Below are 17,691 nucleotides of genomic sequence, written 5' to 3' on the forward strand. Positions count from 1 at the left end.
CCATTTTTAACTCAGCTTTGTGTGAGATGAGCCCCATTAAAATAACATTTTTCCCCAAGGGCAAAATAACAAGTACTAGTGCCTAGAAGTAATCTCCTTAAGTCTTACAAAACTGGAGGAAGAAACAGAAAATATGTTAACGTGAAAGAAAGCCAGCCAGAGATTTCATAGTTGTGTGTAATCTCATGCAGTTCCCTAGGCAGTCAAATTCACATCCATCTTGCACCCGTTCTCCCCGGAACTAGCCATACTGGGATGGCTATGCACTTGATTATGTATTTTGTGGTTCTACATTTTGATTTTATTCTGTGAACCGCCCTGAGACCTCCGGGTATAGGGTGGTATATAAATTCAATTAATAATGTGAACTAGGTTATTAAGCTCGGTGGAGTGAAAGAGACCCATAAAAGACACTTGTCCCTCAGCTAAATGTCTAGCAGTTTATTTATATACACATAGGACTTTTTATACACAACAGGAGAGCTAGGGATGCAGTGTATGGAGTACAGATACTGTTATTTCTCATGCCCAAAAGCTTGACTTGGCCCAACAAAATGGCACTGGAATAGACTATGAAAAATACAAGAAGTTTGTAATGCAATGCTGCGTCCCTCCCAGACAAGTCAAAATGGACAGGTAGGAACCATTCCTGTAGGGTGCAGTACTGCTCCCTGCTCTCATAGTAACATTTCTTCCCTTTCTGACAGTTCTCATAGAGACCATTCTGCACCTAGACTTTTCAAAGTATAAAAAACAACATTTTGCTCCTGAGATAAGCATGCAATAGTAAGTACAAATACAACCAACCAAAGTCTGAACCTGACTTGGATGACTCTTTCCAGACTTGCTGTAAAACAAGCAAAATACATAGGCCTATAGTCTCTCTCCCCACAGTCAAAAACAGTCCATGAAACCACCAAAGCTTGTCTCTCCTTTTCAATCCAAATGGTCATAATATTCTGTGGTGACCCTTTCACAGCAAGCAATAAAGCAGGTTCCCTTGCACTTGTGCAGAGCAGCATATGCCCCCAGATTGCACCTCCACATTTTTATACCAATAGCAGCAAAATGTGTATTCAGGTGCACTCCAAGGGTTCATGGCAAGTTGCTGGTGTAACTCTCAGTGAGATAACTGGCTAGCTAAAGCATCTTCCCCCCAAGCAGAAACTAGTATTTCTGACCTAAAACTACACCATCAAACCCAACCTGTAAGCAGCAGGCAGGCAGGCAAATGTGATTTGTGGTTTGGTCCTCTGAAGAGGGGCAGGATTGATATGGAAACATAGCTGCACGTGTGTTAGGCTAGGGAAATTGAAACTGACATTCAGCCTCTTTCAACAGAAGCCCGGCTACATTTCTTCCACAGACTTCCTTCAGGTGCAGGAACAGATATGGTTAAGAGTTGAATACTTTCCCCGTGTGACACACAGTGGGCCTTCTTTGGGGTCATCTAGACTGAACATTATCCAAAGTGCAACTCTCCATCATTCATAGGGAAATATTTGAGCCGATATTTCTGAAATGTCATGCAGCAGGTCCAGGCTACAAAGGTGCTAGTAAAGAGAAGGTGGCTCCTATTCCAACTGAAAGGGCAAGATCAGTTATTGACAAAAAGCACAGTGCAGTAATAACCTCTAGGTGAGGAGGAAGAGACACTTTCAAGGCAGCAGCTGCCACCAATACAAAATAAATCCAAGTGCTTATCTGGTGAACTCTCATTTGGCCCTTAATGAAAAGGAACCCCTTACAGTGTGCATTCACCAACACTAGCAGTTCCTATGTATTGCTAGAGAGATAGCTGGCTATGTATTCCAGAAGGCTGAAAAGCTGATTCATCATCTACATGAAGGCAACTACACAGTACGTGCAAAGTCCTGCTAAAGGAATCAACACTACTGGACATAAAGTGTCAGCAAGCTGTAAGGGCAACAAACAGGATGTGCTGCTCCAGGAGGAACAGACTGGAAGGATTATTTACATGAGTGTCCAGCAGAGGACCTGAATGTTTACAATGCATACAAAATGGCTTTGTTGGACCCAGCGTCCAGAGCAGCACCTGCTATACAAAAGCCGTATGCTCAGTCTCTCACCACTCACCCTTGTCTAGGCATTTTAGTGAGCTAAAAACTACTAAAAAGCAACATCCCAGTCTGAAACTACAGGTGAAAGGAGTCAAGTTGCTTTATGTTTAGTTCCTCAAAGCTAACCCCATGTCATCTTCAGCTATTTTATTTTGCAAAATTATTCTAGAGAACTTCATGACACTTGCAATATAGCTTCCAGTTCTGTAACAACACCCCTTAAATGAAATAATAAGCCTAATTATCTTGAAGGATTTTACAGATAATGAGGTAGAACAGGGAAGTGGCATGTTTGCACGATTGTGTCCAATGACAGGTGCCTTTATGGCAAGGTGAATGGCTGCAGTGTAACAACAAATGCTGGGTCTACCTTTGTAAATACATTGCCCCATTTATATATCAAAACAGAGTGGGACAATGTACTGTACAAAAGCCATTAGACAAACTACTTGTTTTGGGTAGATTCAATTCCTTTTGTTTCAGGGCAGAAGAGGGCAAAGGGGATGCACTCAAACATGTGTGACCTGCTTGCCTGAGACCCGAGACCTTTTTCTCTGGCAAGATGCAAGTCTGAACAAACAGTTAACCAAACAGTTGGAAGGAGAGATGCTGAAGGCAAATTCTAGTTCATACCTTCTGCTCTGTCATGTTTTTCTTGGTGCCTTTTAGAAGGCACTTTTACTCTGCAGAGTTGCTTTCAATCGAAAGCAAATGTCAAGCTGCAGAAACTGATTTTTGCTGCACGCCCAAAGGGATGGCTTAGAAATAACTCTCTGCAACGAAATCCATTTAAATTTATCTGCCCTGACAGCATGGGTACTTCTCTAACAAACCCTCTAGATGCTTCCGTACAGAGTTTTGCCAGTACATCTCAATTTCAGCTACTCTAACACCAACAGACTACACACAAGCACGTGTGTGCACATGCAGGCACAAACACCCCTGCAAGAGGCAACATACAGGCTTGCATCAAATAGAGGAGCATGTTAGTCAAATTAGTTCAATTTGTACTCTGAGCTGGTGGCAAGCAGACCTCTACTAGGAAAAGGCAAATCCCTTCAGACATGCAAGGTGCTCAAGTATGAAGAACAGTCACATCCACGTCCCGTTGCTTAACTTGAAGTTAAAGAAATGAACTTGGAAAGCTTATTGCTATTGAACAAGACTGTGCTTTGCAGTTACACTGTCTGAAAACTAACCACAATGCTAAAATACCAACAAAACCAAGTCCTTTAATATTTTTGGTTCCTTACGGAGCAAACAGTTATTAGCAACATGAAAACAAAACCTGGCAACAGGAAGGAGAAATACTATTTACAAGCTCTGGAACTTATGATGAGAAGTTCAGAATGGTCCAGATTTTTTTTAATGAAAAAATAATAATCAAAATGGTGCAATCATTAGAACAGGAAGAAGACGACTCTTTAGAGTGATTTTCTGTATTTTCAGTGTTACTTAAGTAGCTGGTAGAGGGATAAAGATTACAAAGTTAAAAACTTCAAAACAATATTGAAAGATCCTGTTTAACCAAAACAATACCAAAATTGTGATGCCTCAAAACCATTCTGAAGACTTCAAAAGCTAGGCTCAACAGAAAGCAAACCCGTTCCCTTAAATTCTGGGAATCAAAGATAACGTTGGGGAAGTGGCATCGCTCTTTTCCCTGTGGAAATGCCTCTCGTTACAGAGGCAATATCTAATACTAATTTCTAAATTGGTCAATGCACAACGGTTGCTCCCCCACCTGCCCTTCAGAACATTCAGCACTGAGTCAACTGCAAATACCTGCTGGCACAAGAGGGGGTTCCATCAGCAGCTCCTTGATGAGAGAACCAATACTTTCAAGACAAACCTGTGAAGTTCATACACGTCCAAAAGGGAGGCACAGATTCAACACAGGAGCTTTGGGGCAAATGCAAACCCATTACAAGAGCATCTAGTAGAGGTTTACGACAATTGTGCTCAACTTTAATGCCTTGCCATTAGTTCCCTATGGTAGTAAATTGCCTCCCCAACAAAGTGCATGCCCAAGAAGTCTAATGCATTTGTGTATACTAGGCCTGGTCCTAATTAGAGCAACTAGCCTCCAAGGTCCATAGAACAGCACTTAGGGCCACCACTGCCACCAAGAGCAGCATTTTGTGATTAATCACGCAGTGAACTAATGCTGTCAAGATTAATGCTACAAGCCACCAACACCTCAGCCCACGCAACAGAATCCCCTATACGTATGTGGGGCCAGAACGTGGCACAGCTGCATTCAACCCGTCACAAAGTGGAGGAACAAGGCTGGAAACACCAACTCCCTGAGGTGAAAACAAGCACAGGTGGCAATACATTAAAAGCCAGACAGACGCTTCCCTCCACAAATCAGGACAGTTTCTGAAAATAAAGATGCCTACTTTTCTCATCCATTACCCCACACAAGTATTTTATTATTGTGGGCGGAACATGTATGGAAGTGTGCTGTCTTGCTAGGAAGCCTCCCTGGAAGGAAGGAAAAAGGAAAACTGCAATGAAATATGGTGCTTGTATCTGAATGAGGTTGGAAAAGAGACTATTTAATCTACAAAATGGAAAGACGCATGGGTGGGGTGAGGGGGAGTTGGCACCTGATAAACATCATTAGTTTCACAAAAGCAGCAAGGGATCAACATGAATGTGCTATTAACACTATCCTTAGCCAGCTGAACTCTCCCATGGAGTTCTTGACCAAGACAGCATTGTGAACACCTGACTGGGCCTTTCTGGAATTTGGAGAGTTTCTATCAATGTGCAGGAAATGGTGAAGGGAGGTAGGCCAGCTTCATCAATGGGGTGAAAAGCAAAACCATTAAAGCACTGCACTAGTTTTCCTTTGGTCATTTATTTCCCCATTTGGGATGATCTGATAATGCCCAGATTGGAGAAGATAAATGAAGTATCATCTTTACCCTCTAGAAGAGTCTCTCACATCTGCTCAGGGGCAGCAACAGCAGAGAGGAGTATGTGCAAATCATGTGCCTCGATCAGCCCCATAAGTAATGTTAGCTTGTATCTGAATGCCCTTTCCAAACAAAAGAGGAGAGGTTCAAACCACTGGTTCTTGATGGAAGGCTGACAAGGAAGAGGGACACTGGAATCCCAAAATCTACACCACTAGACCATCACCCCTCTTCTTTCCCATGGGGTCAGTCTCCACATTCCTAACAGACATGATCACAGGGCTGTATTGAACAAATGCAACGCCCTAGATATAAATGCCCAATACTGGGGTCCATGGGGTTTGTTTCTCCTGCAAGAAGTCCAGGCCAGGATAGTCAAAGCCATTTTGCCAGGATCGTCCAGGATATTGTGTCCTTTGATGTTAAACACACTGGAGCAACAGAATATTTTCAAAGCAGCCGTCTGCTTTTTCTGTAGGGGTGGTGGTCCTGTCTGTTTCTATCAATGAGGGACAAACTTGAGGAGCCCAGCCCAAGGCTACTGGTTCTCATCCCGCATCTGTTCCATTATGTTGATAAGGCTCTCTAGTCCAAACACATACCCCATGTCAGGGCCATCATGTACAGTGGGATCATCTCGAAAGCCTTTGAATGTGCTGTGTGCAAAGTCTATCATACGTACATCTACCTTGGGCTGGAAACTGACTGCCTCTGTGCTGCTGGCATCTTGTATGCTCTCTGGGAGAGAGATGTCCACTTGTTTCAGGCGCATCTCTGCCCTGCGCTCCATATATGTCTCCGACCGGTTGTCCTTCCCATCATAGATGATGAGCAAGGAGCTGGAGTAGAAGCGATAGGAGGCCTGCCTCTCCAGTACAGACTTCAGGCTTTGCAGTTTGCTAAGGATGGGCTCAAACAGGTCTTTTCGTAGCTCTACTCCATTGTGCAGATACTGGTAGAGGGCATTGCGAAAACCCTCAATGGAAAGACCTCTGCCGTAGTATTTATTCCTGCACAAATAATGGCCTGTATCCAGCTGATATACCTATGATAGAAAAAAGTCATACATTAGTCTACAAAGAACAGTCAAACGTATACTGCATGAAGCTACAAAGCAGTTATGATCAGCTATGCTTTTCTGCAGTAGCTCACGGAAGCCGTTGCATCGTCATGAGAATTGTTAAAAAAAGAAGCATCAAACTAGTTCTAGTCCCTGCTGTGCCAAATTAAAACATTACAAGGAATCGGTTCTCCATAGGTTAGGACACATTCCTAACCACACAGAGTCAGAACAACCAAAGTGGAGCAGGACTCAAGCACACTTAAAGAGGAAAAAGTGGACTAGCAGCCAAATTAAAAATGGCAAACCTCAACAGTGTGCCTTTGTTGTATCCTCAAAGAATTCTGAAAGATTGCACATTATGCTGGCAAGGTGTTAAGATATGGGTGGAAGCTTGGATACTCCCATATAAGAGAAAAGTCTCTTCAACTTCCTTCCTAAATATGATACAGTATAACTGGACACTGTATAACACCCTGCTGGATAAAGTAGCCCAAAAGAAAATTCCAGGCTGGCTAAATGCCTCGTGTTAAACAATAATTGTTTGGAGCACCCTTGTTGCTGAATAAAACACCCTGAGCAAAATTATAATTAATATTACATTTATTTATACCCCGCCTTTTTTCCTGATGGGACTCAAGGTGGCTCAAGACACAGAAATCAACATTTCCTTCAAAATAAGTCCAAATGCAGCTTGATGCAGAATCATGGCTGTCAGTAAAATTAGGATATTTTAATAAAAGCAAGGTACGGATTTCAAATGACCAGCATCCAGCAGGGGGCACCAACATCCATGCTATGAAGGCATGCTAAACCAACAGGAGAGTATCTACAACACTCAAAGCAAGGGACACCTATCTGACACCCTGACCAATGCAGATGTTCTGTGCTTTTTGTGTGCAAGGTGTCACCACCCGTTTTGAACAAGAGAGCCCCATACGGTTTCAAGATTGTTGAAACTTCTGTTCATCCTTGCCCATTAAGGGACCCCTGACCATTAGGTCCAGACATGGCTGACTCTGGGGTTGCGGCGCTCATCTCGCTTTATTGGTCAAGGGAGCCGGCGTGCAGCTTCCAGGTCGTGTGGCCAGCATGACTAAGCCGCTTCTGGCAAACCAGAGCAGCGCACGGAAACGCTGTTTACCTTCCCACCTATTTATCTACTTGCACTTTGACGTGCTTTCAAACTGCTAGGTTGGCAGGAGCAGGGACCGAGCAACGGGAGCTCACCCCATTGCGGGGATTCGAACCGTCGACCTTCTGATCAGCAAGTCCTAGGCTCTGTGGTTTAACCCACAGCGCCACCCGTGTCCCTCTCCTTGCCCATTAGTGGGTTTCAAATATATATGTATCTGAGAGAGATATTTTCCTATGTCCAAGCCTACTATCCTACTACTACCTTGGTTCCTCAAGGATCAGAGGTTAATAAACTCAGAGTAAGCCTTACACCCAAAGGAGCGCTATTCCATTCACTAGCATGAAAGCACTACCAGGTGAGTTGCCTATGTTAACCACAGTTCAAAGCTAAGGAAGCTCACTATGACAGATGGAGATTGTTTGCTATTAAGCAGCTGGTAATATTTGCCACCAACTCCACACACCGAAGTGCAGCCCTATGCTAACCGGGAAGTAAGACAGCAGTCCTATACCCACTTATATTGCAATAAACCTCATTAAAATCAATGGGATTTACTTCTGAGTAGATCTGCACAGGAGTGCATTGTAAACCACTTTATGCTAATGACTGCTAAGCATTGCTCTCCCCCCCCCCCTGCTTAATTGCATACCTGAACATGGGGGATAATGTCACACTTTGACAAAGAGGGCAGATATTGAAGCCTTTTGCAGTCAGTGCTGGAAAGTTTTCAAACCTCTCTATGAAGACTAGAAATGTGCATTTGTGGGAGAGAGACTATATTATTATAAATTACACACATAGCTTTTTTAAAAAGCAGAGATTCTCTGTATTCTAAGCAGTTGCCAAATACTATTACACGCCCCCTTGCACAGGAAGGTATCAGCCCTGGCTATAAATCATGCAACAGAAGTTTTGCTAGCAGCTGATACGGTACCTGCATTCCACAAACCCGTACGCCTAGTGTGGACGAGGTGCTCTGGGCACACTTCTTCATCTGCCGAGCAGCTTTCTCCTCAGATGCATCATCCCCGTGCTGCCTGGTCCCCATTTTCAAGTCAAGCACACAGGGAAATTTGAAATGGTGTACCACGTTCTCCAGTAAAAGGAATTCTAAGGAGCCAGTAAAGGTAAATTTGTTTTTTAAACTCAGCATTCCTAGAACTGCTTTGATTGGTTTCTACAGAAATTCTAAGACCCCTCTCTTTCATTCCAGAAAATGCACTGGTAAAGATCTAACTCTGACAAAAAAGAGAACAAGACAGGAAAGAACAAAAACAAATATATGAAACCTCCACCCCCAATGATAAAAGGAAGAAACAAGCATTTCATCTTCAGGGGCAGGGGACAAGCCAAGGAAGAGGAAGCCTAGCTTAATACCATAAGAAGAAAAGCTCCCATTTTTAAAGCAAGAGCAGACTTTCCACTCCAGAACTGATATTCGGGTCCTGGTGCTGGACTACAGGAGGTGGCCAAACAAGAAAACAGTGACTGAAGTAGGGTTACCAGATGTCCCTGGATTCACCAATCTGTCTCCGGAATGACCCCGGATTCTAATTAATGTCCCCCGATTTATGCCCAGAGAGTGGCGGCTGTTACAGCATCGGCAGCTTTGACAATGTCTGTGTGTGCATGGCGAGCCCCAGGCAGCAAGCAGCACACGCCCAAACTACGCTTGCACCCCGCCCCCTGGTCACTCACAGCCTCCCGGAGCAGCTGATAGGCGCTTGGGCTGAACCTTGCCCCCCCCCCATCCATAACCAAGGAATCTGGCTCTGGTTGCCATGGAAACTACATATGATTACAAAATGATGCTCCCTACTAATAATCCGGATGCTACTGTCTTTTAACCCCTTGGCTGCTGCAAAAAAAGTGTCCTCAGATTCACTGCAAAAAATCTGGTAACCATAGACTGAAGGCCACCGAAAAACACTAGTTATGACGACTCACAATTCAGCCTACCAGGGCAGGGTAGGTCTTTTAAAGATGAAAATGCTCCAAGCAGGGTTCACTGGCAGGGTGTCAGTCACCCCCGAAGGCGCACTCTTTCACTGCCTCCCAAAACAAACAGATGACAGTGGCAGTCAGCCACCCCTCTTAGTCCCCAACAAAGACCTTGTGAGCATGCAGTCAGTATACACTATGCCTTTGGGAGGATACTGTAGAGCTTACGTTCCTTGGACTCTGAGCGCATGCGGCTCAACTGTTGCTTGTGGCAACGCAGACTCCACGGGTTAAATGTGATCTTTTCAGAACTCACGCTGCTATTTCCATCTAGCATCTGAAATGGAACATCTGAATGCCAGCTCTTGAGGCTCTTCGTGTCCTGGAAGCTGTTGGCACAATATGGTATCACAAATAAGAGCTTTGCTAGGAATTAGATTACAACAGAGATTAGCATTTGGGCTACTAAATTTAGTTGCTTTGCATGAGTAATTCTGTAGGAGATGGGGACATTCTGCACCTTTCTCATACTTGCAGTATGAGAGCCTTCTTTGCATAATTGTTAGGGTCTCAGGAAATCGATGTCCAGCGAGCATGTACAAGATTACAGTATCTTTACTGGGGAACATTTTGCCAAAAAAGGGAAATGTTGTTTAAGGGAAGCAATTTCTGAAAAGCTATGTCTGAACTAATGAAAAACAACTGAAATACATGGTACCTTTCTGATGTGTCACTGGCCAGTCCAGCTCTCTCCTCTTTGTGCTCACTGCCACTGCCAGACCTGTTGAGGCTTCTGCGAGAGTGTTTGCGACGTGGCTGGTCCCTCTCTGGTACATCTTCCTGCTCCAAGGCTTCACTCTCCACGTAGGGGTATGCTACCAGGTTAATGTAGCCATCACTGTCTCCCTCAAAACAGACAGACACCACACCTGCCAGACACAAGCCACATGTGGCATTCCTCACATGAAATTTCTTAGTAGCTAGGTAACAGCCACAAAAACTAGCACTCTTAAGAGGTTGGTGCCAAGGACCATGTAAGGGAGAAAAACAAAATGAAACTATAAGATGGACACAGACTCACTCTCTCTCTCTCTCTCTCTGTGTGTGTGTGTGTGTGTGTGTGTGTGTAAAGCAGCTATTGTCACATCAATGGTGTATCCAGAAGATGGATCAATTATGGTGTTTGGGCAGGAGGAATTGGCCAGATGCGCTTTTTTTTGGGGGGGGGGGAGAGAGAGGATTATGTGCAAGAAAGAAAAATTATACACTTTATAAAGTTACAGCTCTTTTGGATTTTGTATGCATCATGTATGTAACAGAATGGCCCTTGAGAATATATGACTGTCTCTGGTCTACTTGATGCAACAGCAATAGTTTCTATAACTAAAAGTTTACTACACAGGTAAATAAAATGAGCATAGTATAGTGTCTTGAAAGCACTCAGTTTCAAATTATAGGCTTTCAAAGGTGCCCTTTTCAAACCACCTCCATTTCAAAAAAGAGAAATACAGGGTAGAAATGACATTCTGATGGTAAATAAAAATAACTGTGAAATGTATTTTGGAGTTAAGAGTTTGTCCCATGAAGGCACATTAAGTATTTAAGCACATCGAGTAAAGGCTTAGCTCTAGCCATTATCTGCATAGTCTGTGCCCAAAGAGTGCATTCATAAGTCACTCTTGTCCATTTTCTGGCACAGCTTCTTAATATTAACTGGAATGACTCCAGGTTGAGATGCAACCTATTTTCTCTTGTGAGAAAGGCTATTTCAGTATAAATTGAATTTTGTTGTACGTGAATTGAAATTAAGACTGGCTTTCCTTGTCACATTTTCCCAACAGCAGTAATAGAAAAATGTGCCTGATCTTCTGATCCATTCAAGAGCAACATATTATTAAAGAAGAGTCACCCTCCTTTGCTATAACATGGGGCAGATTGTTTTCTTCTGTGACAGGCTTTTTCTGTACAGCTTCATCTATAAAGAATGATGTGCCTATTCATGACAGCCCATCTGCTTTCTGTATGAATTTAAGAATATTAATTCTTTCTACTTTAGTTTTATTAAACACTGAATTTATTTAGTATCAACAGCTTTATAGCCTCTGCATTAAAAATACAGCAGCAGACTACTACAATTGCCCCACCTTCCAAACACCATTTCCAAGCCCTCACAACTTTTGCAAATAACAAATGCTTGGTGTTAGTCATCACAGCTGCAATCCTATAAAGCATTACCTGTAAAGCCCACATAAATGAATGGAGTGACTTGGAGTGGATATGTACAGGATAGTACCATAAGGCTGTGCAAGGTGTTCTCAGGGCTAAGTAGCTTTAAAGAACTAGACAGCCAAAACAGAGGCAGAAACACAAGTGAAAACAGATAAGATTATAGATACATATACAAAAGAAGGGGGGCGGGAATCAAAGAAGGTGCTCAAGAGAAATCAGCAAGGTTGGGAGCAATATCAGATGCATGCAAGACTTTCTCAAAGGCAGGACAGACATGTTGCAATGCACCATGGGATTTATTTGCACCTCACAGTGCTGCGTCTGCCTTGACAACTGACAGGGCCCTAAAGCCCAACCTGGCAGGTTCAGTCCTATTGTGGGAGATCTAGACTTGCTAATAGCAGGAGTAGCCAATATGGTATCCCAGGTGAAAAAAACTCTAGAAAGGCCTAAGCTCCAAGTGGCAGCTACAAGGAAAACTTACCAAGATGGAATGCTTACGTTTTAAAGTTAGAAAATTAACTCTTTCAATATATGGCAAAAGAGGTGATGTGAAAAAGAAATTTCTCTCTTAAGACTCATTTGAAACTACACAAGTAAGGCCCAGTTAATACACATCAGAATCCTCCATGCAGAACAGTTTTGTGTCCAAAATTACAGGGAGGGGGAAATGCACATTGTCTCAAAGTCTTGTTTTTTAGTTGCCATACTTGCACAAATTTCCACCAGAAAGCAGCATGGTCTTAGTGCCTCATATGTTACTTTCATCAGAAAAAGATGGTCACGGGACCACTCCACTATGAGATTCAAAGGATATAAGCCAGACTTAAGACTAGAATCCTGAGCACAGTTACTGGGAAGTAAGTCCAAGTGAACTATGTAGGGCTTATATGACTTTGAAACTAAACCCAACTGGGCTTTAGAAGTACTGCCAGCCAGCAATGCCATTAATAAGATTTTATGACTGCCTAAGCATATAAACGAATTGTTCTCGTCCATGCATTGTCTGAAAATACATGGGAAAGTTTCACAGTGATCTTATGGACAGTATGTAATGAAATAGTTCCATTAGATTTCAATTTGTGCAATGGAACTTCCCTCCCTCTTCTCTCCCTGCACACCCTCAGATCAGATTGGGGGAGCCTTCAGGATAGTTTAATGAGGCATGCGGGAAGAAGAGGGGACTTTTCTGTTGTGCAGCCAGAAGTACTTGCACTAACAGAACTAATTTGTAGAACACCACCCTATGTATACATTCACAGAACAGTTGAAGTTTTTAATGTTTGAAGTTTTATTCTGTTTTTAAGGTTCTACTGAAAGCTGACCGAGTGGCTGAGAAAACCCAGCCAGATGGGCGGGGTAGAAATAATAAATTATTATTATTATTACTATTATTATTGATAGAAGAGTGCCCTCCAGATACACTAAAATGCTCTGGATTTAAATGAGATTCTCCAAAGATTTTGGGAGCTTACCTTTGTACTCAGGTGTGAATTCCTTCATTTCTGGAGGCAGGGACTCATAGAAGCGCTGTTCTCTGGTGATGAGAGGCTTGCACACAGTGTGGTCATCGTAGCGCATCATGCTGCTGTGGCCGCCCACCTGATGGATGAAAGGCTCCAGAAGGACCCCTCGGCCTCCTGTGTGGGATGCGTTCTTGCCATGCTTCCCCACCTCCATGGTTTGACAAACACACATTGCGTAGGGCACCAGTCGCACACTTGGAGCTGGGGGTGAGCTGCATGGGGTGGAAGGAGGAGTTTCTCAAGGAGCAAAATCTCTACCACTCAGATGTCTTAGTAAGAAAGCATGTGCCAATGGTCTGCAAAACAGAGAAGATTGCATAAAACTTAGCCAGTGGTCACTTGCATCAGCCCCAGTGCAAAGTCTACCATGTAGCTATGAGTTATACACAGACACACACATGCAGTACTCTTTTTACACACTTCTGTATTTTATCAATGATCTTGACAAGACGATAATTTCTTAAGAGGTTTGTGATCAAAACCGAGAAAGAGCAATGACCTACCAGCTATTCAGAGCAATCTAGATCCTTTAATAAGGTAAGCCCATCCTTTACTTAAAGCATTACTCCTCTATGCCAGCAAGGAATTAGTTCAACAACATCCCATGCCTTCCACTTGAGCCATCTCATGTACTTGTCCCCAATAAAGCATCCTTCAATTCATGTAAATGTTGAACTGACAGTTAAGTTGTAGAAAAAGGTTCATTAAATAACTGGAAGAAAAGGCATTTCAAAATAAAAAGTAGGCTTTCATCACTGAAGATGCAACTGTTGCATGTTAGGTGATGCGATAAGGGAAACACTAATTAGTCATGAGGAGAAGGGGAAAGGTCAATGTTTTAGGTCTACCATTTGCTACTAACAAGCAAAGCGTAAACACAGAAAAGCAAGGAGCTTGCAAACTGCCTCTCAAGCCTTGGTTTATAATATGAATTTCATGAGTATGTTTTTGACAAGCTTCTGATATAATTTTTGAAAGTCCCCCGCTTTTTACAAAACAGATTGAGTCAACTGTGCCCCAAGGTTGCCCTGAGAGGTGCATGCTTCATCTCCCCTTTCACAGTAAGGGCATGCTTTTGATATTTCAACAGGAAGCTAAAATAGAAGATGACTAAGGTAGACAAAAATGATTTCAGTCTCGTCTAACTGCCAAACAGATTGGTGGCTTCTGCAGAGCTCTAATTTGGCCAGTGATCTTGTGTAAAGCCGATTAGTAAGGGCACTACTTTGGAAAGTCTCATGGCCTCAGGCGAGGATGCACTTGTGATAGCTGTTCTGTTTATCTATGGCTTATATTAAGCTACTGGACACAGTTTGCATTCTGCAAGCATAGATATGTCCCTCTTTCCTCGTTGCCAGGTAGGGAACTTGTTAAAGCAAATGAAGAGGGACGTATGTAAGGCCTGTCCCATTTTTCAGACTCACATGGTTGGCTAGCACTTAAATGCTCCCTTCCCCCAAAAGAGCTCCTTTCGAGTATGTGATGAAAAGGCTCCCATTTCATCCATCTACTTAGCTCACTATGTGAATGACTACTGACCAATATTATGAGCTAGGCTTAGCCTCCAAAGTTTAACAATACAGTGGTGCCTCGCAAGACGAAATTAATTCGTTCCGCAAGTTTTTTCTTCTTGCGAGTTTTTCGTCTTGCGATGCACGGTTTCCCATAGGAATGCATTGAAAATCAATTAATGCGTTCCTAGGGAAACCGACTTCAGACCAGGTCCGGGGACAGTCTGTCCCCGGACCTCCTCTGAAGGCTGGGGGGGGGGACAAGGGCTTTTCTTCCCACCCCCAGCATTTTAAAAAACCCTGGGACAGCGGAGGACTTCTCCGCTGTCCGGGGCGATCTTAAAATGCTGGCGGGCGGCATTTTAAAATCGCCCCGGACAGCGGAGGACTTCTCCGCTGTCGGGGCGATTTAAAAGCCCCTGGGAAGGCAGGCAGGGGGGACAAAGACTTTTGCCCCCCGCCAGCCTTCAGAAGAGGTCCTGGACCTCTTCTGAAGGCTGGCGGGGGCGAAAGTCTTTGCTCCCCCCGCCTGCCTTCAAAAGCTGTCTGGCCCAGGCTTCCCGGACCTTTCCGCCAGCAGCGGCAGCGCTGCCGCTGCTGGCGGAGACTTGCCGGCATGCAGAAGCCTGCGCGCAGCGCGCCCAGGCTTCGCGGATCTCTCCGCCAGCAGCGGCAGCGCTGCCGCTGCTGGCGGAGACTTGCCGGCATGCAGAAGCCTGCGCGCAGCGCGCCCAGGCTTCGCGGACCTCTCCGCCAGCAGCGGCAGCGCTGCCGCTGCTGGCGGAGACTCTCCTGCCTTCAAAAGCCGTCCGGGATAGCAGGAAGCGCTTCCCTGCTATCCCGGACTGCTTTTAAAATGCTGGCGCTGGGGAGCAAAGCCTTTCGCCCCCCGCCAGCCTTTCTGGACCTCTTCTGAAGGCCGGAGGGGGGGAAAGGCTTTGCTCCCCACCGCTAGCATTTAAAAGAGGTCCCCGGAGATTTCCCTATGGGCTTTCGTCTTGCGAAGCAAGCCCATAGGGAAATTCGTTTTGCGAAGCACCTCCAAAACGGAAAACCCTTTCGTCTAGCGGGTTTTCCATCTTGCGAGGCGTTCGTCTTGCGGGGTACCACTGTAGTGGTTTGTTTGCCATTTTTAGGTTTCTCCAACAATCAAAATGTTACAAGCTATATGTATACCAGTTTTTAGCTGGCTGTCAGTTGGTGAAATGTCTTCATACGACTGATATGGAACAGTGAATGAATGTGTCAATAAGCACATTTACAGAATAAGTGGCAAGAGGGATGAAGCGGTTATTTGGCACTGGCATTTTCTACATGTCACTACATACACTAGCAACTGCTCAGTTGTTTATCAAGTATCATACACACACCTTCAAAGGAGCTTACAGAACCTGATCTACTGAGCACTCAAAACTTTGGCATTGGCAACGAATATCAGCTTGCAGCCCAGAAATGAAGATACTGTACTACTCTAATCACAACATAAAATTCAAAAGGTATTTTAATCCAATGTTCTTCAACCTCGTATCCAAATGCTGAACCACTAAAACCCTCATTACCCTCAGCTAACTTAGCCAACTGTCAGTGATGATGGGAATTGTAGCGCAACACCCATCTGGTGACCCAAGGCTGAAGAAGATTGTTGTGGTTGAATAATCTTTTTTAAAGGAAACATTAATATAAGTAACTGTAATCAGTACATATTACTTTGTACTCCTACACATATAACTACTGTAACAAACTTACAGCTAATACGTTTTGAACTTTGGAATACAGTAGTTTTTTTAAAAGGGTTACAAGACCTAAAAGTTGCCTATGTGAACCAGAGGGTTGGTTCTTACATTACAGCCACCAAATGCATACCACTAGATACATTACGGCACCAAGAGTACTTTAACATGGTTAAAGAACAGTCACATATTATAGCTGTGAAGTGGCCTATGCTTCATCATACTGAAACATTTCCACTGACATCCATTACGTAAGAATCAGTCCAAGTGCACCAGAATTGCACGTTTCTATGCACAGAAGAAATTCAAAAAGAACGGGTTGGGGGGTCAAATGGAACTGTAGTTTTAACTGAGCTTACCAGTGAATTATTACTTTCAGACAAATGTTAATTGAATTTTGAGGGGGAGTTGCTTATTAAGAAACACACAAAGCAACAGTACCTGAACAATCTGATGAGGCCACAAAAATGTATGATAAGCTTGGGGGAAGAGAATCTCATGCTGTTTATTGTGTATGAGAGAGGAAAGAGAAACATCTTAAATTATTCTGGTTTTATAAGATATCTACGGTTGTATAGGCAGAGAAAAATTATCCCCTCTGAAAATGAACCCCTGTATTTCTATTCCATGGCCATTAAGATAACATGAACATCAGCCAATAAATTCACATCTATGTTTACAAGTTAAGAGCCCAGGTTGATAGTTTCAGTTCTTACCATTTACAAAAGCAGACTAAACTGTTTGTAACTCATAACAGGAAGTACAGAAATGATTTTCACTATTTGGCAATAAGACTTTGAGTGAGAGTTAATGTTTGGGAGTTGAAGTGATAAACCTAGGAACTTCCATTAGCCCTTCAACTCTCTGATCCAATTGTAATGATATATATATTTACAGTTTTCTACAGACTGCTACTTTTTCCCCCTTTTTTACAGAAAACCTACTTGCTACTGAAAACACTAGCCTGCCTAGTTAGTGGTGTCAAAACAGACCAAAAAAGCAAAAGAAATTGCAAAAGAAGCTAGTTGGCTTGGCAACGATATTAATTGAACATGCCAAGCATCACCTGCACTTGACCTGAAGGAATTGGTAACAAACTTCGGAGAGGAAAAGGAACACAAAGCGAGGTTTTGATGTGCCTGAAACTGAAACGTTTAAGAGACTTAAAATTTTAACAATAAATTTTACAAAATTATTCACAATGATTTGTGTGATAAAACACTTTTTGTATTTGAGGAAGATAATAAAAAATGGTTGCATTACAGTTGTACCACGGGTTACATACGCTTCAAGTTACAGACTCCACTAACCCAGAAATAGTACCTCGGGTTAAGACCTTTGCTTCAGGATGAGAACAGAAATTGCGCGGCAGCGGCGTGGCAGCAGCAGGAGGCCCCATTAGCTAAAGTGGTGTTTCAGGTTAAGACAGACCTCCGGAAAGAATTAAGTACATAACCAGAGGTACCACTGTACTTATTCTTGCAATTTAAAATAAATTTAGCAGTTTCAAGTTTTATGCTTTTCATTCCCTTTTTTTGAAAACTGAAGTTA

At 43.3% G+C, this 17,691-nt stretch overlaps 1 protein-coding gene across 2 annotated transcripts in view; it reads right to left on the reverse strand.

The window, feature by feature from the left end:
- Nucleotides 1-426: 426 nt before the first annotated feature.
- IP6K1 (inositol hexakisphosphate kinase 1) overlaps nt 427-17,691 on the reverse strand; it is a 30,679-nt gene continuing 13,414 nt past the window's right edge. For both annotated transcript variants that reach the window (XM_082214304.1, XM_082214305.1), the window contains exons 2-6: nt 12,849-13,195; nt 9,863-10,073; nt 9,361-9,533; nt 8,138-8,313; nt 427-6,050 (exon numbers count right to left, since the gene is read on the reverse strand). In XM_082214304.1, the coding sequence (XP_082070430.1) occupies nt 5,544-6,050; nt 8,138-8,313; nt 9,361-9,533; nt 9,863-10,073; nt 12,849-13,071 (1,290 nt within the window). In that variant the 5' untranslated portion in view covers nt 13,072-13,195 and the 3' untranslated portion in view covers nt 427-5,543. The remainder of the gene's footprint in view (nt 6,051-8,137; nt 8,314-9,360; nt 9,534-9,862; nt 10,074-12,848; nt 13,196-17,691) is intronic.

This window comes from Podarcis vaucheri (assembly GCF_965113315.1).
Source record: "Podarcis vaucheri genome assembly, chromosome: 2".
In the NCBI taxonomy this organism is placed as follows: Eukaryota; Metazoa; Chordata; class Lepidosauria; order Squamata; family Lacertidae; genus Podarcis; species Podarcis vaucheri.